A 23007-nucleotide genomic window follows, 5' to 3' on the forward strand; every position below is an offset into this window, starting at 1 on the left:
GTATATACGACAGATGCAGCGTTTACGCGGGGGATTTTTCGGCAAATTTATTACGCCTGATTATATTATATACGTCGCAGGCTAGATTTCCCCACAGACAACGCCCTCGAGAAAATACAAGGGTCACGTTTAATGCTTGTATATACGTGTGCTTACCACCTTTGAGCTCATGTGCAACAGACGTTTCGTGTACAGGACCTTTGACCCTCTCTACCGTTACAGCACCGAGAACACATATTGGATTATTATTATTAGGTCCTTGTGTATACACGGATAGACGGATACTGGAGATCTATGCGTGTAAACAGACACCCGGTTACGTCCAATTTATTTATTAGGGCCGTTCATTAGTTTACTCGATACACGCTCTCGGAGAAAACGAACGTACATTAATTCGTTTGCTTGAAGTTGAGTCGCGATTTTTTCTATTTATTCTAATATCAATTGGAATGTTCTTTTCGTTAAATTTTTCGTATATTTATATGGTCGATTCGTGATCTGCGATGTGACGTGCGTAGGGAAAAAACTGTCTCGTGGTAACAAAATTCTATTCCATTCTCTCTCTCTCTCTCTCTCTCTCTCTCTCTCTCTCTCTCTCTCTCTCTCTCTCTCTCTCTCTCTCTCTCTCTCTCTCTCTCTCTCTCTCTCTCTCTCTCTCTCTCTCTCTCTCTCTCTCTCGCTCTGTTTCTGTAAAATAACCTTTCAGACGAACCATTAACGTTATATAGCTTGTCAACTTGTGTGTGTATAATATTGTTGAGAAGTAACACTTAAGTTCGAATCGAGTTAAGGGGTTGAGATTCGCGCGCGCTGCGAACGGCGGGCTAATTTTCGCGTCTCATTTGATTATTATTCGCGCGGTTGGCTTCGGTGTGAACACAATTACCGGGCTGCATTTACCTGCAGCTTTACTGACTGCCTGCCTGCCTGCATGCACGTCGGTACGAGTATCGAATAACACGTATTAAGAGGCTGCAGTGCTCGGAGGGTCTAATGAGCGGCTTCTCTCGAGTAGAAAGAGACCGAGAAAGAGAGAGAGAGAGAGAGAGAGAGAGAGAGAATAAGAGAGCCACGGGGCTTCTTCGATCCTGCAAAGGCGCCCATCTTCGGTCATTGATCGCAATCTTCTTCTTCTTCTCGCTAACGAGCTTAACGCAGGGTGTGAAAATCCAGCCTCAGGCTCTGAGGAGCTGGATTCTGATTCGTTGGGTGGAAAATCCACGGTGGCTTCCGGTTTCACGGTATCCTTAATCATTCGGGTTCCGGGGCTGCGTATCGTTGATTATAATCGATCCTGTTTTGCCAAATATCCCCCAAGGCAGGTTCGATTATAGTATATGAAAATTCGTGGCGAGTGACCGAGCCGATCAGGCTATGCGATCCGATTCGCCACATTGATTAGTCATTAATCAACACCGAGAACCCTCGAGACGGGTCCTTACGGGATAGAATATTATCCTCGCCAAACCTTCGCTTCAATTCCTCCGACCGCGTGAAATCCCCCCTGTGGAATATATTCGAATATCAAATGCGCGGATGAACTCGATCGGAAGATGATATCCCAAAATGGAGAGTTTCCAATTATTAATTAGGATGATTTCGTTACAATGATGTACGAGTAACGAGATGAAAGCGCGAGAACATTCTATCGGGGCTGTGTCTACGAAGATGAGGAATCGTTCGACAATTCATTCACAGAGATTTTTAGGTGAGGCCGAATACGTGGGCGTATTATACCGGGACAATCTCTTGAGACTTGAAAATCAACCGCGCGTGCGTCAAATAATTCAATCTCATTGGTCGGCGAAATCTTCCCGCAGCGATATTCTTGTCCGCGATGCAGGCGGTCCAACCTACGCAAAATGTGTACTTTTGAATTTTCAAAGAGGGTAAGTGTTAAATTCCGACCGTTCTTCGAAGAATCAACTTTCCGACCCAATAACAAATGCTTTCCAAACCTTTCCGAGTCAACGCCTCAATTATTCGAGATTCTAACCTCGAAAATTCGTATCAACTACATCGCCGGCAAAAACAGTTTGACAGCTGAAAACTCGGGATGGCAAGCCTGCGCGAAGAGCCGATAAAACTCGCGCATGCGCGGTTGGTTTTCAAGTTTCAAGATATGGTCCCGGTTATATGTGCACCATAATAATCGGCGGGTAGTCGGAAAGAGCAACGCTCCGAAGCTTTCAGACGTGGTACGCAGATGGCACGACTCCATAGTAGTTAATTTCCTCAGTCCAAACAGAACTAATCCTCAGTGACACAAGCCAACTGACGGACGGAACGACGAGCCGCCTGCAGCGCCCTTGGCCTCCTGATTTTACCGTCTGTCTCTTCTCCTTCTCCTCTTTCTCCTCCACCTCCTCCTCCTCTTCTCGATTCCCCAGGGAGCCGAGTGCGTGCATAGCGCAGCGCTGGACGTGACGCAGTGTCATCCCATTACGGATTATTGTAAGCCTATTTGCTTAGGATCTGAACAGTTACGAGAGGCGGTCGTATTGTTGTCTAATTGTTGGACCGTGGGGCAGAAGGGCAGGGGGGGGGGGGGGGGACGACGCCGGTGAACAAGTTTGGAAATAGCGTGGATGCGCAGGAAAGTCTTTTGCCTGTAGTGGGAAAAGAAGGATGGCGGGCGGGGTGGGGGGGGGGGGGGGGGGGGTGAGCCGGGAAAAAGTATTTACACAACTAACAAGGTGAAATGGTTTCGAGGAGAAGACGCAGAGGATGAAGAAGAAGAAGGAGGAGGAGGAGGAGGAAGAAGAGAAGGAGGAGGATGCGTCCCAACTAAATATATAAACTCTTCTTCGGCCACAAGCTGCATCTAGGGCGTTTTCAAGCAAGTTGGAAGAGACCTGTAACACGGTATGTTACCTACCTGCAGGGTGAGCCGCGCCTCGAGTCGCGTTGGTGTTAATTAATATTAGCCTCGAAAGCGCCGTTTAATAACCGACGAGGCGTTGCTGCTGCTGCCGCTCATGTCGGGAAACCTCCTCCGCATCTATTTCCGGACGCACGAAAGATGAGGAATCGACTGTACGCCGTAAAAAATGGTTGTGTCAAAAATCACGACAATTTTCCGACGGTGACCGCTGTAAAACAATTTTCGATGTCGTAGCGGAAAGCCGGTATCGTACGTAGCGTTGGATTGACGTCGGACAGTCTTGGATTGACCACAGAAATATTGTTTTGAACCGACATCGGATTGACTTGAATTGACATCAGACTGTTATGGACTGACAGATTGGATTAACAATAAATTTTCTAGAATTGACATCAAATTTTCTAAAATTGACATCAAATTGGCTCGAATTGACATCAGATTGTCCTGGATTGACATCAGATTGTCTTGTATTGACATCAGATCGTGACGGATTGACATCATATTGTCTTGGATTAACATTAATTTTTTAGGATTGACATCAGATTGTCTTGTATTGACATCGGACAATCTTAATTTGGCATCGGAATACGGTGTTGAAATGTCGCTAGGCAGTATTCGATTAACATGAAGTAACATCGTACCGACACAAATCTTACATTGACATCAGGTAGCTTTCGATTAACGCCGAATCATAGTTCGAAAAAATCGTTTATTCTCACAACGTAGCCATATCTCCCAGTTTCTCCGGATTCTTCGGATCCTTCAAACCCCGGCAAATCACTAGTTACGCAGTTTGGCGTTTTTCGAACTCCGTGGTAAAAGAGGATGAAAAAAAAAAAAAAAAAAAGGAAAGGTTGAGGGATGAATCAGTCGGAGAAAGACGGTAAAAGGGGTGAGGAATTTCCCCCAAAGAATAATGGCCACGTTCCGGGTCTTGTAATTATAATCCCTTTCGTCGTAAAACTTTCCCGACGACTCGACTCGACTCGACTCGACCGTCTCTGCATCCTGCATCTGCTATATTTAAATTGGCGACTACCGTGTACCGCTGCATTACGGCAGTTCGTCATTGTCCGCGGATCCTCCGCCCCTGCGATGTTTCCTGCGAACCGAGGAACGTGCTCGTCACGCTCTCCCGGCTCTTTCTTAATGGAGACCCCAGCCGTGTTCCCGTTGATCCTCGGTGTCCTCCTCGCCCCCTGAAGCCCTGGGGGTGATGCAATTCCGGCGTGCAATCTTCGCACACTTTTACCGCGACTTCATTATGACGCGCGGCTCGGGTTTCTCGATATTGAGGAAGCCCGACCGCCGTCACCTGCTGCTGTTTCCACCCGTTGAACACCGTCGAAAATCGTCGCGGGGTCGACGAGAGTCGAATCGGCGAGGTGGAAACTACTCCGAGGAAGTAGTTTCAAAGTGGCGAGCACGGTTATATAAGGAGTTGACTTTACTCGAGTGCCGCAGAATTCGCTGAAGCTACCTACGTATTAGAACCGTACCTACGTCTAGGTACCCTCGAACCCTGGGGGAGGAAAGCCGAGGAAGTGGAAGAGAGTTAGTCGGGCTACGGGGTGGAGGTCGGGACCCTTTCCTTATACTCGCGAAGCTCTCGAAATAAGGGATGTCTATGGCTGGTCATGCGAAAAGCGAGCGAACGAGATTGCCACGATTCCTCGAATGGGCCTGTCCTCCTCCTCCTCCTCCTCCACCTTCTACTGGTCTATCCATACGTCATCCCGCCGTCTCCTCTTCCGTCAAACACCGATTTCTTCATCAGGCAGAACGTCCGGATCATGCGATAAAATTCTGAAACACCGCAGCCCTGCCAAAATGAAACCTCCAAGATTGTATCCCGGGACTAATTCGACACACTCCGTGTGTCAGTTCAATCCATTCGAAGCAACGCTGTGCAGCAATTTGGAATCACGCCAAGTCATTCAAAGTCTTTGGAGCTCATTTCCGTCACTGGGATTCCGTCGTAATGACGCGGTTGAAAAAACAAGTCAGCATTTTCAATTAAACTTTAATGTTGAATGACTAGTTTTTAACCGATATTATATAAGTTACCATGCGTTTCGTTAATACTTGAAAACCAATGAAATTAAATCGTTCAAATTATTTCCATTCTTTATAACTGAATAACGTCTTTAAATAAACAAACGATTTGATTGGTTCAACCTGATCAAACAATTTTACCAGATGAAACAAAGACTTACTAATTTACCGTACAACAGAAAATGCATCAACGTATTCCATCGACGCAACAAAATTTTAGCTGATTGGTTAGAAGGTCCGTTTGCTGATTGTGATCAATGAATTCAATCAATCGGGTAATCGAATCGAGGAAACAAATTCGAGTGATATGCGAATGAAAATAAAAATAAAAAATCACTCGATTTCACTCTCGTAAAATCTTTCTCTGCACCCTTCGCGTATTCTCTGCAGTTTCGAGCTTTTACCGCTACAGTTCTCCGACTTCGAAACGGCGTTTCTTCGATCCGTTTTCCCGACGTAGGACGCTGAGAAACGTTAACCGAGGCTGCTGTAATCCCCCCCCAGGACGAAGACGGTCGGTCGGTCTTCCAGTCTCGTCAAGCTCGCGGCGCTGCGGGGTTTGAACCGGGATGCAATTACGGTGAGAATTCAAGGCACGCGTACTCTGAGCGATGGAAAGCTCGGCGCACGCGGCCTCGGAACCAGCCGAATTCCTACCGTGATATAATGCAAAAAGCACTCGGCCATGCCGCCTGCAACCCTTCGTCGAGCGAATATCCTCGGGGGCGCGTTAATCGCGTAATCAAAAATCGTGGCTCAGGAAAGCTCGAAAATCTTCCGTAGTACGTAATATATTTTGTAACGTAAAGAAATGATCCAACCGGCACAAACAAATTAACCAGCGAAAAATGATTTGACGACGAAATGCGTGTTTACAATTTAAAATCAGAAACAAGACTGTTTTTACAATAATATTATAAATAAAAGGGGTGATTTCACCGTTTTTTACAACATTTTATATTTTTTTTTTTTTTTTATGCAAGCGACGACCAAGAAGCTGAGATTAATTTAAATTTATTACAATTTATCGTTAAAGGATGTTTTGCAGAGATGAAAATCCTCGAACGGTGAGGGAGAAAAGGAGAGATAGGAATAAGGAAAATGTGTAAGGAAAGAATAAGGCGGGGCAGAAGCGCTTAATAAGAATTCCAATCGCAATAAACTAGGATTTGCATCTGATAACCATAACGAAAAAAACGCAGCGCAAGGTTATTATCATCTATTCCGGCAGCTCGACCCACGTAAAAACCACGAGGTTGCGTTTATATCGTATACATATTATAATAATATGTGCATACATGTTGGCATATTACGAAATTATTACTATCAGTTCACCAGTCTCTGCAATTCTCTCTCTCTCTCTCTCTCTCTCTCTCTCTCTCTCTCTCTCTCTTTCTCTCTGCAGTTTCTTTTTCCGCATGCAACGCGAGAAATTGAAATTCACCCTCGAGTTTTAAGCCGAATAATATTCCGCACTGCAAGCTTGCTCCCCGATTTATACTACCGACAATTATATTATACAGGTTAAAGTTATGATGAAAATTTTCTTCAATTCCGCCATGAAATAAAGACTTTTTAAAATAATGCTTCGTTATTATAAATTATACGGGGTGAGGGAGAGGGGGGGGGGGGATTATTTTTCTCTTACAATAACAATAAAGAATTTCACTGAATCACGAATGAAGCAGAAAATAAGAAAAACTAATTTGTAGCTCGGTGACGTTAATGCATGTAATTATATACATTGCGGGTAGTTCTGACAGCCCTTTTTGTTATCGCAGAGGGTGGTTTGCTACCGTTGCGTTGGGGGTGCAAATATTGGTACGCTTTTCATTTCTCCGCAGCAACAACAACAGCAGCAGAAGCAGCAGCTGAAACGCGAGGCAAAAAGTAATTATTGTGCACGCGACCTGCGGCAGCGTAACGTCAGGTACATTGAGACTTTGTGAAGTGGAAAAATATCGCGGATAGAATTTTTTACTCCTCGTGCACACAGTCGGTAGCCGATCACCCTGATCGGGTGGAAATCTTGGTGAATGTAATTTTAAAAAAATTAAAACGAAAAAAAAAGCATGAAACAGCAGTTGTAAAAATTTTTTCGAAGGAAATAAAAATATCGGATACTAACGTATAATAAATCGGTGGGAAAAAGACACGAGTCGAAGCTTGGCTCCTACACAATTTCCCTCCATCTCTCTCTCTCTCTCTCTCATACGCGTAAATAACGTATGTAAATACTGTCGGTTCACGGATGTAGGAAGTTGCTCGCACACGCAGTGCACACTTATAAATAACGCGCAAGTACGTGTATGTTGCGTTTTCTCTCTCTGTCTCTCTCTTTTTTTTTTTTTTCTTCATTTTTTTCATGCTTCGTTTTTTCGTACTCTGAGCACGTCAAACGCAGACCTGTTTCTCTTGTCGAGTGTGTAAAATTATTACTAGAGAGGAATCCGCCTGTTATACTACTCCGCGTACGTACATACATAACATATATATATACACCCTCCGAACATCGTGCATACCTGCGGTGTATTTTCAGCCCCTCCCGAATCTAACCGGTGACTCGAATGTACGATTCCTCAACTCTGATCACGACCACGGATTCCGAGCAAGACCGTATCGATAAAGTCGAAAAAATTTTAAGTCAAATTTGAAAAAAGAAGATCTTCAAAGTTTCGATGCTCTGCCTCAATGTTAAGGGTTGCCGGTAATTTTTTTTTTTTTTGTTTAATTTTTTATTCATTTCTCTTCTCGTAAAATAAGATCCTTCTTTCATCTCAGATCTTGATCTTTTTCAATCTTATATAACGATACAAAAAATATCAGACGTGGTAGGCAAATTAATCTGTGATTGAAAATACTTTTTTACTCTCGACGTTTTCAATTTTAATGGTTTCAAAACTTTTGGTTTTTTTTCACAAATTTTCAAGGTCAACTTGAGATTTTTCTACTTGAAGCGTGAAAGTTTTTTTTTCAAACGGCCAGTCCAACGTGCCTATACGTACATAAATTTTTGAATCCCTCTCATCTTCACCTTCATCTTCTTCTTCTTCTTCTCTCTGTTTCTCGTGTTTTTTTTTTTTTTTACGCTCGTTTTTGAACCAGTGCCAGTAGAGTAGGCCGGGATACTCGTTGCTCCTGTTGCTCGCCTCTCCCGGGAGTAATATGGGCGGGTGCTTCTTTTTCGCTAATAACATGCACGCGACCGAGGACCACACGCGTGTCGAGGGACGCGATGCGGGCTCTAAACGTGGGCGTGTGCCTGCGGTCCCTACATCTGCTCCTTGTTACTACCGGGAACGCACGGGACCAGGAGTTGTTATTAATTAGTAGCTGGACCGGGAACGGAGTAAGCCGTAAACGCCCTGACCAAACCAGACGGGCTCCTCGTCCCAATCCGACTTTGCGAGGCAGCGCTGACTCGCCCCTAAAATTAAGGGTGGATTCCGAGACAAAAGTTGAAGGTGACAAAAGCGTTGAAAATAACCTCTAGCAATTTTGTATTTCCGTAAATGATGGTGAAATAGAATGAAACCGTTCCCTTTTTACGTATCTGATAAACACCAAATTGTTTAACCCTTTCAGTCACAGCAGTCACTGTTATAGTAATATCTTTGTTGCTTTTCTTTTTCTTTTTTTTTGTCATTTTCGGGTATAAAAAATATTTAAACTTTGGAAAGATTGGGATTTTTTGAGAAACCGTAATTGTTTGTAATTGTTGTAAGTAAACATATGCAAAAATAAATAAATAAATAAACGTATTTTCGTGAATGTAATTCGTTAGCGGAGAAATTTGATAGTATGTGTATACTAAAAACGCTTGGAATTCATTGGTTGACAAACAGAGATCTCGGAATGGACATTAGATTTGCAAAATTCAATGCATAGGGGTAGTTTTCACCCTCCTTGGAGGTGCTTACTGATAGTACTGGGGGTTGCGCCTATTCTCGGCCTAAAATCGTACTACCTCAAAATAAATATTCGTATAAAACACTGTCTAATTGTATGTTGACAATTCACCCTGTTTTCACCCCATTTTAGGGTTTGTTTGTAGTTTTAGTAAATTTTTGATATCATTATCGCATTCAGCGTCGAAAAATTGGTAAGAAACGTATAATTGCATTTCCATGCATAAATAAAAAAAAAAGCAAACAAAACACTGAATTGCGTGACTGAAAAGGTTAAACAAAATTTTCACCCTCACCGTCATTAGTGCAGTTGAAGAACAGCGCTGGTGATTTTGTAAACGATGTTTTTCTCCCACTCTGTTCCTACAAAAGCTTTGATTCTGACAGTTTGATCCATTCTTTTTCCTTAATTAATTCCTTCGAATCGTATCAGTTTCTCTGTTCGTCAATGATATAATTGTAAAATCAGCTCACCTTAATTCCCCTCGAGATATCAGCGACGTTCGAAATACATGTTCGTAGAATCGACGGTGGGATTGATTGATAATCAACCGATGCTGGATCGATTGAAGGGGGAGAAATCTCAGTGGCATGACGTGGTGAAACCTTTCATCGTGACGAGCTTTCGTTCCATTGGGGTTCTGGATCCGAATGGACGGTCAGAAATGTAAATACCAGTTGGCCAATCAGTCCGATTGGTCCCGTTCACTCGGGTGAATTTTACTCCCGACGAACAATGCCTGCGCCGATATTTCTCCGACAGTAAAGACAAGCCGTGACGAGCATCGTTCTCCCAAACATCGTCCTCTATTCGACTATTCTTCAGCCTCGATTCCAAGCCCCGATTGAATTCTCGCAGTTTCGTTCCGTCTGTCGAATTGATTTCAAAAAAAGGGCTAATCACCGCTTTGAAAACGACGCGCCCTTGCATCGTCGTTCGAACAACCTAAAGGGGCCGTTAAGGGTCGATGGACGTCCGGTGGAAGAAGAAGCTTGGAAGGCTTATCCGCGTCTCGAGGAGTCGAGCCAACTTATCCGAGATACCGAGAGAGCAAAGTTTCCGGTTAAATAGCGCCTTTGACCGTTGGTGGTCTTCGGTCATTCAAAGATGGCGATCTCTCTTCGACGATAAGCTCTGCTACTGGTAGGTACTTTTATTTGCACTCTCCTCTGCGGGGACGGTCTTTCAGAATATACTCGACGCCGAGACGCGGCTGCCGCGCGTTATCTCGCCGCCGAATGAATGGCCCCGAAAACCCTTTCCAAACCCTCACCCAAAGTCTGTCCGCGACTTAATGGTCGATTGAATTTTCCACGCTGTCTGATACCCCTCGTATCCGCGTCGCCGGCTGGTTTGTCTGGCGACCGACTTCCGGACGTTCAATGGTATTTGATGATAACGATGATTGGAACCTACACTCGGACCAGAACCAGAACCACGTACTCTTTGAACAAAGATGCGATCGGACAGAGGTTAGCAAGTCCGACTCCGAAGCTGTGAAATATGAGCATAATCGTTCACCCGACCTTGGTAGTAACGAGTTGTTTACAGTTTAACATTCTTTTGTCCGGACTTCTTTGATTCCATTCAACTTAAACCATCCACCCTCTTAACTAGCTTCAGTAACACTTTGGAAACCTTTATCTTGACTGGATTTCATCTGGTCCTATTACTTGACTGCACATCCGATGTATCTTCAATTCCAATCCGAAAAATTGTGGCGAAGAAATTTTCCAAAGACCAAAGAAATCCGTCGTCGGTTAGGAGTCCAGGTACAAGCGAGGTGTTGATGAAAATCTTGGGTCCTGATGGTTGCTATAAATCGCACACACATGCAGAGCTTACGAACACCTCGTAATGGGAGTATGAATAACCAGTCTGGGCACTCGATAGGTATGTTACGAAAATATGTCAGAGGATTAAAAATTCCTGAGGTGTCTGCACATGCTCTTGACAAGCATGATCTTCGAAGCGCGTGCGGACTGGAGTGACGACCCAAGCAGCTGGCCTTAACCTACAGTCCTCGTCTTCTTTTCCCTCATCTCAGACTCCTGAGAGTGCGATCCAAAGACGAGATGCATTTCGTTTTAACGAGGAGTCTAGCACGCCCGGGGCTGGTAGCGTTGCGGTAGCTTTTTTGGATTCTTCAAATCGTCCGAGTTCCGAAGTTCGAGGAACCCGAACCGACGAAGAACCGCAATTGCAGCAGGGATGGATGGAGGGGGAGGGAGGGAAATGAATGTCGAGCGATATTTCACCCGGTAAACCGATCTCCAAGAGGGATAGGGGTTCCACTTTGGTCCTCCTTCCTTCTCATCCTTATTCTCCTTTGAATCCTGAGAGGCGACGATGACTCGCGTGCCTGGTTTTCGTTAAAACCCTGCTGAACAGCCTCTGGCCGAGTGTTTTCTTAGGCACTCGGAGCCCTTGAAATATTCCCAAATATTTACCCTCGAAAAGGACTGTAACTGCGCAGCCATGCGGACGTAGGGACGTTTTAAAAAGGGTATTTTTCGGCGACATGCGATTACCGGCTGCCGGTGAAGTCGAGGTTTTTCCCTCAAAAATTTTCTGCCAATGACGTTCGGAGCCAACCCGAAAGCTTTTCCTTGTTCACCGCCGCGCTTTCGCAGCCCTCTCTTTTCCGTGCAGCGGTAGGAACTTTCCTCCTTAGAAAGCTATTTTCACACCGAACTTTCTACGCTCCTTAAGAAAATTCTACCACCGTCGTCGTATTGACACCCTGCATTAAACATGGATAAACGATTTATGGAGCCGTCAATTGATCCCGGTAAAAATACGCAACGCCCCAGATTTCTCCCCCTTTTCCGAACAACCAGGTATAAACTTTTCCCCCCCCAATTCCATACATCGACGAATCCACTTTGCGCACCACTTCAACGACTGTCTCATCCTCCTCCCTTATCCAATCCCAATCGTTTCCACGTCGTTCTTACATTCCCTTGGCTTGTTTGCATTTGAAGAAGAATTCTTTCCTGCCTTCGTACACTCGACTCTGGTTTTTCAATACTTTCTTACACCGCGGAGCGGACTTTGGAACCCATACGCAAGTAGTTACCCATTATCAATGGATTCGGGGTCCGGTGGATCTGCTGATGGGACGATAATCGGCCGATAACTTTTCTCCGTGTGTAATAGGCTGTGGGTATAGGAAGAACCGAGGAGAGGTATATTCTCGACGATGCGATCGCTCATCCTCACGCAGCTGTGCAAATACCTGATCATACCCTCAAACGAGCATGGATATGTGTGCGTATGGGTTATACCTGCGTGCCCGAGGGCCTCGGTTTTCAGACGCAATCTCACACGCCCGTATGATTCCATCGCTTCATCGATACCCTCGTTCCAACCTGTACGCGGCGCGTTCTTTTCCTTCCTTTTTACCCATTTGTTTATTTTTATTTTTATTTTTTTATTTTTTAATACTTCTCAAAGCTAATAAACCTCTCGTTTCATTTTTACCTCATGCATATTGTGCATATATGTATATATATATATATACATATATATATATATACACATATATATTCACGTACATTTATACCTGTGTATAGTAATTACAGAGGCGTGGGCTCAACCCACTTAAATATCTTTTACACCCATCGTCCGACGATGCAAATACCTCGATCCGATGATACGGCGAGTGAGGATAATTGGCAACCGGTGTCAGAAGTGTTTGTTGTAAGGTTGGAAAATTTATTACGAAAAAAAAAAAAAAAAAAGAAAAAAACTTTCCCACTCTCTTCTCTTATCCGTCTACGTTTACACTGTTATTCATCTGTTATCGTGGAATAAACGTGATTCCGATTAAATCCGAAGAGACATTTATTTTTCTCTAAATCGTCTCGAATTCTTATCTTACTTACAACTAAAATAATTAACCAAGAAAGTTGAGATCTGGATGGCGAGACGTGCCGGAATTTCAAGTTAAACAAATATCTCTCGTTTCCTCGACGTGATGCCGGAATCTGCGGGGTGTAATCTAATTATTATTATTATTAGTGTGTTCTGTTTTTTTCTTTCTTTTGATTTCTACATTTCGTTTGCGACGAGCTTATCACGTGGCGATATTACGCTTGTAATACCGATACGTCGTTGACCCATTTTTTTTACTATCCCTCTATTTTGACAATTTCCTTTTCATCCCATACACAGAGAGAAATTTTTATTTCCGGTTACCGCTCAGTCCTTAACTATTTTCATCTTTTACCGCAATCGAAAAATCCAGTTCCAGGTAGAAAATGAAAATTAGTTTTCTAGCCGTTACCGGAAAGTCTAGTATCCGTTACTGTTCTTTCTCATTACGATCGTTGTTGCTATATTTTCTTGCAACTGTTGCGAAAATTTAACGCTTGTGTAAGAATAAATTCTCGTTAAAGCCTTGTTTACCTAAAAAAGTAGAGTAAACCGATGAAACTGATTCAGCGTTGCAATAACCAAAAAAGGATCGACGATAACGCAAAATGTTTACGCGTACCTCGTTTTTCGTAATTCCAACAATATTCAAACAGTTTTTTTCAACGATACCTGTTTTACTCAATTTTTCTAATTACCGTAACAAATGAAATTTTTCTCAGTCTACGTAATATCGGATATAGAACAAGCCGCAACTCGTCGATGGATTCTCCAAGCCTTCTGGTTACCAGTAAAAGCCGGCACGTGCAGCACAGTGTGTACCATATATTAAAAATCTTGACGGATGTGGACCCTCGTCGAATTTCATCGCCTTCAGTTTTTATTCATTTTTTTTTTTTTTTTTTTTGTTTCTATCTCTCTCTCTCTCTCTCTCTTTCTCGAAAAGAGAGAGGAGGACACCCGGGTCCGGTTTCCGTCGAGTGGCAACGCGCCGTTTTCTCTCGAGTCGATCACTCGAGCCCTTCGGAGTAGGTATGAAAAGGACAATATTTCCGAACGGTCGTTTATTGGAATCCGGACAATTCTTTCCTTCCTTTCTTTTTTTTTTTTTTTCTCTTTTTTCCACCTCCTCTAATTCCCTTCTCTCTTCTCTTCAACGTTTCCGCTTTCTTTTAACCACCGTTTCTTTGCCCCGACTCGAGCTTTTTTTTCACCGCGTATTATACGCACTCGTGTGTATAGGTATACCTACGTATACACACGACTTCCTCGCTTCCCTATCTTCCTTCCAAATCCGGAGTCACGTTCCCTCCCTCCCTACCACCCTTCATCCCCTTTCACCCCCCCCTTCCCTCGTCCTCCTCTCGTACTCTAGGCGGCTAGATTGAACCCGAGATCATAAAAGCAGCCCTGTCTCAACCCGCTGCTGCTGCTCCGCTAACGTTCCACCATCCACATCCTCCGCGAATCGTTGAGTCCCGTTAATTGGGCGAGATTTGATCTTCTAGGAGATTGCTGCTGCTGCTGCTGCTGCAGCTTCTACTCCTCCTCACCCTTCGACATTCAACCTTCAACCTTCGCCCCCCGTGTCACCGTCGAGGGACGCACGCGAAGAGAGAGAAAAGCTTCGCAGTCGTTTTGTTTCCTTTCCTTTTTTTTTTTTTTTTTTTTGCTTTTTTTATTTATTTTTTTTTTATTCACTCACGAATAAATGAATTTCCCCGATGCGTCCTGCATTATATGCTGCACGGATCGAGTAAATTCCCTGTCATTGACGGATGTTTTAGTCTGTAATAATCTGCTTATCTTCGCCCTCTGTGACTATAAACCGACGATCGTTTTTCGGTCCGTTACGAATTTCGGTTTTCGAAGGGGTTATACGCGGTTAGGAGGACGAAAAAAGGGATTTCTCAAAGATTTTTCACGAAGAGATATTTCAATTTATTGATATAAAAATATGTACACATACTCAAGTAACATTGAACTTCGTTCTGTTGTTTTTTTCATTTGTAAAGATGGTGGATTTTTATACAGCTGTTGTAGTCGATCTCTGAGAACAGTTCTAAAAAAAAAGGCGTCTTGCGGTGAGCAAGACATCTCTGGACGAAATCAAAATATTAATTTTTAACAAAACGACCGGTTGTTAAACAAAAAAAGTGTCAATCTTCCGTAAAAATTTTCGCCCTAATTTGTTTATCAAAATAGAAAATATTTATCGGCGAGAAAAAACCTTCGGTCAAGGACTGAATGATATATTCATAAAGCTCGAGTAAAAATTTGAGACTGATCGGTTCAGAACTTTCCGATATATCTTGCTCATCGACTTTGAAAACATATTTTCGAAAAAAACGCGTTCAAAATTTCAAAAGCACTTTAATATTTGTCGTATCGACGTGAAATTTTGCTGTGCACATACTCGAATATATACACATTACGAAAATGAAATAAAAATAAATAGATTTTTGAAAAATCCTTACTCCGTATCACCCCTTAAGCCAGACACGTGGCCATGTGAAAGTTTCGATCGCTTCTGGTTTCGGCCACGCGTGCAGCAAAGAATGGCGAAGACTAGGGTGCAAGTCAATGCCGGTCCCTCTCTTTCTCTCCTTCTCTCCTTCTCCCCTTCTCTCCGTCTCTCCTTCTCTCTCTAGACGGGGTGAGCTGCATAATTCATGGCCTCGTCTCCTCGCCGCCCCGCATTGCATGCATTGTACGTCACCGCATATACGTGGGGATGAAGTTGAGCCGCTCGGAATATAACCCGTCGTCTGCATCGCCGAGTTCGAATCGCCTTCCTTGTTTCCTTCCTTACGCCGATGCGTTTCTTTATGCAATTTTCCCCCCGATGCAGTGTTTGTATTATAGGTACTTGTTGTTTGGCGAGCGAGGATATTGTGTAAAATTATATGACACTCTATACAGGTTTGAGAAATATTTTACAGAGTCAAGTTATTTTTTTTTTTAGGTATTTTAAAAAAGTCACGTGTTTCCAAAGATTGCGAAAGGTAAATATTATACACCGATAATTATTCGTCGATAAGCAAAATCCCCGATGAATCGGTATACCGAAATTATGATTACAAATTTTCTCCTTCCCTGAACAGACGTGACGATGTAAAAAAATGACAAAAAAATATGAATAAGATTGATCAATTTATAGGATATATTTGTGAAATAAAAGAATCTTAGATTTTATTACTAATATTTGTAGTTCGACTAACTATTATTTTAATAAAATAATTCTTTTCGTTAGGAATATTTGCTGATATATTATAAAATTACTTGAGAGATCATTGCTCGCTTTTCAGCCACTTGACGAATTAAAATGAGTTGATTCATTTTAAAGTGTAAATTAATGTAATTATTTCAATAAGCATTGGTATAAATCTATGATTAACTCTGCACAAATTTCTGAGCACTGTCCAAACATTAATCCTGGCCGTTTATTTACGAAATTGCATTAATTTTTTTTTCCTATTCTACGGATTGTTCGAGAGTGAATTACGTAATTTTATGTAACAATTATACGTAGTTGGGTATTTAATAAAAAATAATGAAAAAGAATGAAAAATAATAAAGAATAATGACTAGAGAAGGAGACAAAAATAGATAAACGTAAATAGACCGAAAGAGAGTATGTGCAGAATAAAGACAGAATAATAAATAAGATGAAGAAATTACGAGTTGAAAGAATAAACAAATAAATAATTAACGAGGTTGAAACATGAGCAAAAATATAAGAGAATAGATAAAAGTGACATAAAATTAATCAGAACAGAAAAATTTATATATCAATTGGTCAGGTGTATAAAAATAAAAACAAACAAACGGCATTAGCGAACGACAAAACAGAGCGAATGACATGAAATAAGTACATACCGCAAAAGTATTTGAGCATCGCACTCGGAAGACATTTAGAAAAATAAAATAGAAATGTAGATGAGTGACTGAGTGACAGAAAAGTAATAAAATAAATAACTAAAGTAAACAAATAATTAAATAAATAAACAAACTGGCCGGGGCGAATATTTTATCTCGTGCAATAGTAAAGAGAGAGAGAGAGAGAGAGAGAGAGAGAGAGAGAGAGAGCCATAGCTACCCTCTTATAAAGCTCGGGGTGTTTTCACCACCCACGAGAATACCGAGCGTACATTGTAGGCGCAATATAATCGCGTGGTTATATTTTCCGCTAGAGGCATACGTGCACTTATACACACGGAGCTTGCACCTAACCAGAAGAGAGGAGAGAACTCGGCACCCTGTGCAGTTTCACACGAAGCCTTGCGTGATCGTCGCGTCTGGCCGAGCGAGTCGGGGTGCAGCGGCGGCGCAGGGGTGAAAAAAGATATCGCATGTTTCGACGCTGTTCCATGCAAGCTTTGCGCTTCGCGGAGGTCGAAGGTGCGCGTTGAGCCACTGGCAAAGCCACTCTGGGTACGTTGCAATCTACACGCAGGCTGCGCGGCTTTAATCCGGCTTCGCCGATCGAAGGGAGGAATTGTGTCGATGTGAAATTTTTAGAATTTGCGAATTAGAGATGGAGGGAGGAGGGGCTTGCTCTGTTTGTAGATTTTTTTGAGCGGGGTTGATGTTCCGAATTTGAAAAGCTCCGGGAGCGACTAATTCTGAATTGAATGGCGGCGAAAGTTGAAGTTAAGAAATTGGAGTTTGGAGAAATGATAAAGTGCGAATGGTCGTTACGAAATGCAAAATTACGAAAATTCAAGTTACGATTGAGCAAAGTTTCGATAGAGGGAAATTCCGAAAGTTGAAATATACTCACACGGCGTAGTTTGCTCGACGATTGGGTGTGCAAAAATCAGAAAAACCGAAAATCGGAATGACCAGGACTCCGAACGTAAAATTATCGAAAATCTAAAACAGAGAAAGATCAAAGTGGGGAAACTCAACAAGCCAGAAATTCACCGAACTGAAAATCGTCGATCATTCGGAATTTCGATGTTTCAGATTTTTAAATTTCCTCATCTTCGCACTTTCGGAACTTTGAGCGTCGGCTTTCGGACCATTCGAAACTTTGATGTATCGTCAAGGTTTGATTTCTTTACATTAACTTTCGCCACTAAGAGTATTCAGAATCAGACGCTTTCGTAACTTTTCAAATTCGGATTTTCAAATCCGTTCCAATTTTTCAAAGCTCACCTTGTTTCAGGACTAAAATGACGACTCAACGAAGGAACCCAAAATTCAGACTCAATATGCGACCATCCTTTCGCTGTTTGAACTTGATAATACCAAAAAAAAAAAAAACTGCAAAATAACGAAACCTAAAATTCCAGGGACAATTTTCACCCTGCATAGGCTGTTAGATAAGGATCGCAGGATGAGTCAAAGAAGCTCGAGCCGGGGTTAATTAGCCAAAGAGTATAGCCGAGCCGCTTTTTGCCCCGCCGCAAGCTTCTCTTTGGGTTCTCCTTATTCCTACCGCGTTTTAATTCCCTTTGGCTTGTGTATTTTGCTCGTTTATTTTTTTCATGTTTCTTCGTTTTTTTTTTTTTTTTCTTTATATTTACATACAACAGCGATCGCGACTCGGTAGTTTCGGTTCAGCTTCCGAGCTGTTTCTCTAACGTCGCCGTCAGGCAGCTACTACGATCCTAATCTCGATAATGACGCGTAATGGCTCCCAGGCCTGAATGTAACTCTTTGTCCGACGGACGGTCCGCACCCTGATTTAACATGGCCACTGGGGCGGGTGCGCGCTATTTCACTTGCAAACGTCGGCGGGGAGAGAAAATGAGAGAGGAAGAGAGGAAGAGAGGAAGAGAGAAAGAGAGAAAGAGAGAGGAGCACCGAACACAAGGGAACCATTAACCGAAATAAGCCGCCTCCCCCTGCACTATGGGTAATAAGGCTCCTCTCCTCTCCTCTCCTCTCCTCTCTCATCTCTTCTCCTCTCTTCTACTCTCTTCTCTTCTCATCTCCTCCCCGCAATCTTTTTCTCCGATTTCCTCCTCCCATTTTAAAATACCTCGATCTAACCGAACGCTTCTTCGCGCTCGTATTTTCCAGCACCCGACATGGATCGTCGATGACTGTTGTGGCCCTTCAGCTATTCTTCGGAATCAGCCGTCTCTTCGTCATGGGCGAGTCGAGACTCAAGATGATTTTCCTCGTCGTCTTCATCCTCTGTTTCTGCGGAGCAGGTGCCATCGACATATGTAAGTACATGCTTGAATCGTTGTCCAAAATTTATTAACGACATTATTTGAATACTAAACGAAGTGTTACCGAAGTTAGTAAAGTAGGAAAAAATCATCATCGCACAATTTTTTAACGACGACCTTCAACGAGTTGAATTTTCTTTATCATAATTTACTCAATTTCGTACCTTACTAACTTCATTCTCATAAGACCAGTACACAGTAAATACCGGGACAATCTCTTGAAACTTGAAAATCAACCGCGCATGCGCGAGTTTTATCGGCTCTTCGCGCAGGCTAGCAATCCCGAGTTTTCAGCTGTCAAACTGTTTCTGCCGGCGATGTGGTTGATACGAATTTTCGAGGTTAGAATCTCGAATAATTGAGGCGGTGACTCGGAAAGGTTTGGAAAGCATTTGTTATTTGGTCGAAAAGTTGATTCTTCGAAGACCGGTCGGAATTTAACGCTTACGCTCTTTGAAAATTCGAAACGTCCACATTTTGCGTAGGTTGGCCCGCCTGAATCGCAGACAAGAATATCACTGCGGGAAGATTTGGCCGACCAATGAGATTGAATTATTCGGCGCACGCGCGGTTGATTTTCAAGTTTCAAGAGATTGTCACGGTATAACACGACTCAAAGAAGACCGAGATTTTGTTTTTTTTTTCTCCCAATCGGATGGATTTGGTTGAACGGAAAGTCATCGGTGTTACTGAAAACTGTTAATTCGCTTCGTCTCCACCTTTTCAAACCAATCAATAAACATCGCACCCACATTCTAATAATACCACGCATTTATCAAACCCTACTTCTCGACTTCCGGTTACTCTTAAGCGGAAAATCGATGTTTAAAACCAGTCGCACTTTATTCCTTACATAATAAATAACCAAGATTAAACGAGCCTCGAGTCGTTACATCGTTTAAAAAATCTCATTCTAAAAACACGGTTGGAGTTCAAGTTTCTCTCTCAAACATCCGCAGGAAGTATATTAATAAATTTTTATTAAATTCCCGCAACCTTTTCGTAAATACTTACGCATCGGACAATTATTCGCTTATTTCGATACCGGATATCGATAATACGCGGACGTCGTCTTAACGAGACAACAAACAAGAACAATGAATAAAAAAAAAGATTAAAAATTTAAAAAAAAAAAAAAAACAAGGATAAAGACTGACGAAAGTTGAATATCAACTGTGTATAAATAGTATCTCTAGCTGTAATAATAAAGCAAGTCGAGCCCCCCGTTGCGCGCGGTGAATTTGCGGTCGTGTAAGGGTTTTGCACTCGGCATAAATCGGGATGTTAATGCTCGCCGCGGTGCATAAACATATCTGACGCGTGTGGATACGGGCGTCGGGACGCCGCCGGAACGAGTCGCGTTATCGCCGAATTTTCTCCCTCCGGGATCGCCGTACTCGACGTCAACCCTATTTTGCAATCATCCCTGCGGCTCCGTTAGTTCCACCGAAAGGCTAGAGTTATCGCTGTAAGGTATGGATACAAAATGCGAGATATCGTTTCACGGTCGACGGATCGAAATACCTGTTTCAGTCGTATTTCAATAAAATTTATCATAATTTTTCGCGTTACATTTTGTGTATTTATTGAATTGTATCTATTGATGTTCGAACAAACTTTGCGAATTTTTCGACGAGGAAATATTGTAGAGAAACGAAAAAACGAGTCTAGATACGATATATCGAGAAGCAAAGAAACAAGAAATTAGATTCGTATTTTTTTTTTTCTGTTCAGCTCGTAAAACAAAAACTATCGAAGTAATCATGATTAATTCTAGTTCACATGGTTGTTATGGATGTAATAAAAATGCTGTTAAAATTTTAACAGGATCGGTTCAGTGCATTTTGAGATATCGCGTCTACACTTTTTTCTACACAAGTTCCTATCGAGCAGTGTGTATTAGGTTATTTTCACATATTTTTCCTCCAAGAAACTGACAAAGTTTGTTTACATGTCGATAAATATAATGTAAAAGTCGTGAGAAATTTTATAAATTTTATTTCGACGGCTTGTCTTAAAAGAAAAATACTCGTAAAAAACTTTTAAAAAATAGCTTTCGCACTAGATGACATCGTTAATGGATTAATCGTAAACTTCGATTTATCTTTTCTTCGATTAACCGTTTCCCGATTAATTGAACGAGATTCAAGTTCCTGATGACGTAAAAATCGAGATGAGAATCGATGTTTTTACCGTTTTTTAACGACAGCGAAGAAATCAAGATTCCGAAATATGTGCATAAACTGCGTTATTATCATTTACTCTGTATGTGTATTAAAATAATCCCAATAAGTTGCGGGAATAATTATTAATTTATCAGTAAAATTCCGTCGTTGAATCAACGTTACGAGCCATTCAACCTCTCAGTATAGAAACGTCAAGAACTCGGATGTCAAAATTTGTAAAAAAAAAAGACAAAAAACTGTACAATTTCAATTCAATCTTCTAAACTTTTTTTATTTTTATTTTTTTTTTTTTATCGTTCATTCAATCATTTGATTTTTAATGTGACCGATGAGGAATGAAGAAACTTTTTCAACCCTCCCTGACGCATTTCTAGCCTCGGAAATGAAAAGAAACCGTTTCTTCTGCAATTTCGACAAATCGATTTATACGCAGCATGAAATTTCATTGTTACTCCGAAAATTCCGAGGCCTCATTCCATTTCTTTTCTTTTTTTTCATTTCAATTCCTATATCCCAAGATCCAGAGTGAATCAGGTATATATTTTAAGCTCATCTCTTATTCATGCAGCGTTACAAACCGGCCAATGTAGGTTACAAAAAGAAAACGTTACAGAGGGTTTTGAAACACCTGCGGGGATCATGGAGCGCCACTTTCAATCAATTTTCATTCAATCAAAAACGCGTTTATCCCGGGCACACCGCCAACTGCAGCATTGCCACAGCCATTTTCACTCCCCCGCAGCATCGAACGTTTCAATTTTATACGTTTTTATTTCGGTTTATATTTCCGCGCGAAAGTTGTTTGTTTTTTTCTTTCTTTCTTTCTCTCAGTTTCCCCGCATTCGCCAGTTTAGTTTTCTCGAAAAAAAAATAATTCTTTTTTTTTTTACTCTCATTTCCTCCATTTTCATCCCGTTTTCTCTCTCTCTCTCTCTGATCAATGTTACAATACCACGTTCTGCGGGAAGCGTCGAAACCGTTGAAATTGAATTTAAATTGCCTATTTGCAAACGATGTGTTTTATACTAATACACCTGTGTATAGGTATAGTTATACAGATATACGTATGGATAACATCTACGCCTAGATATATTGCATAACAGGTGCGCGAAAAAAAATTTACCCCCTTTACATTTTTTATATCACTGAGAGAAATTTTTAGTCCGGTTACCGCTCAGTTCTCAACTATTTTCATTTTTTTATCATAATCGAAAAATATAGTTCTAGGTAGGAAATGAAAATTAGTTTTCTAGCCGTTACCGGAAAGTCTAGTATCCGTTGCTGTTCTTTCTCATTACGATCGCTGTTGCTATATTTTCTTGCAACAGTTGCGAAAATTTAATGCTTGTGCAACGATAAATTGACGTTAAAGTCTTGTTTAACTAAAAAAGTAGAGTAAACCGATGAAATTGATTCAGCGTTGCAATAACCAAAAAAGGATCGGCAATAGCGCAAAATGGTTAGCCGTACCTCGTTTTTCGTAATTCCAACAATATTCAAACAGTTTTTTTTTAACGATACCCGTTTCACTCAATTTTTCTAGTTACCGTGACAAATGAAATTTTTCTCAGTGTAACTCGACGTGAATCGTCGAGGCGATAATTTTTAAACCGAAGCTTCGGGCGCGGAAGGGTTGCTCGCCCTCGTTCTCGTTCCGGCGTCGGCGTCGTCGGCACCCTAACCCCGCGATATTCCGACTTGCACGCAACTTGAGACGAGAGGTGATTGCGCCGTGAGCTTATAGAGCTTTCGGGGCTGCGGCGGGGTGCGTAAAAGTAGTACTTCCGTTACGCCTGCAGCCTACCCGGCGCCGCGACGCCACCAACGCCACCGACGCGGCGTGCACACCTGCACCCCTCTTACCCCCGACACCTAAGACGCTCTCGGCTTTTGGCCTGTTTATTTTTCTTTA

At 42.1% G+C, this 23007-nt stretch overlaps 1 protein-coding gene across 3 annotated transcripts in view; it reads left to right on the top strand.

Annotated features, from left to right (window-relative positions):
• The window catches only part of LOC124211834 (discoidin domain-containing receptor 2), a 58529-nt gene that overhangs the window by 19533 nt on the left and 15989 nt on the right, over nucleotides 1–23007 (top strand). For all 3 annotated transcript variants that reach the window (XM_046611306.2, XM_046611307.2, XM_046611308.2), the window contains exon 2: nucleotides 18755–18903. In XM_046611306.2, coding sequence (XP_046467262.1) covers nucleotides 18774–18903 — 130 coding nt within the window. In that variant the 5' untranslated portion in view covers nucleotides 18755–18773. The remainder of the gene's footprint in view (nucleotides 1–18754; nucleotides 18904–23007) is intronic.

This window comes from Neodiprion pinetum, chromosome 2, assembly GCF_021155775.2.
Source record: "Neodiprion pinetum isolate iyNeoPine1 chromosome 2, iyNeoPine1.2, whole genome shotgun sequence".
Lineage (NCBI taxonomy): Eukaryota > Metazoa > Arthropoda > Insecta > Hymenoptera > Diprionidae > Neodiprion > Neodiprion pinetum.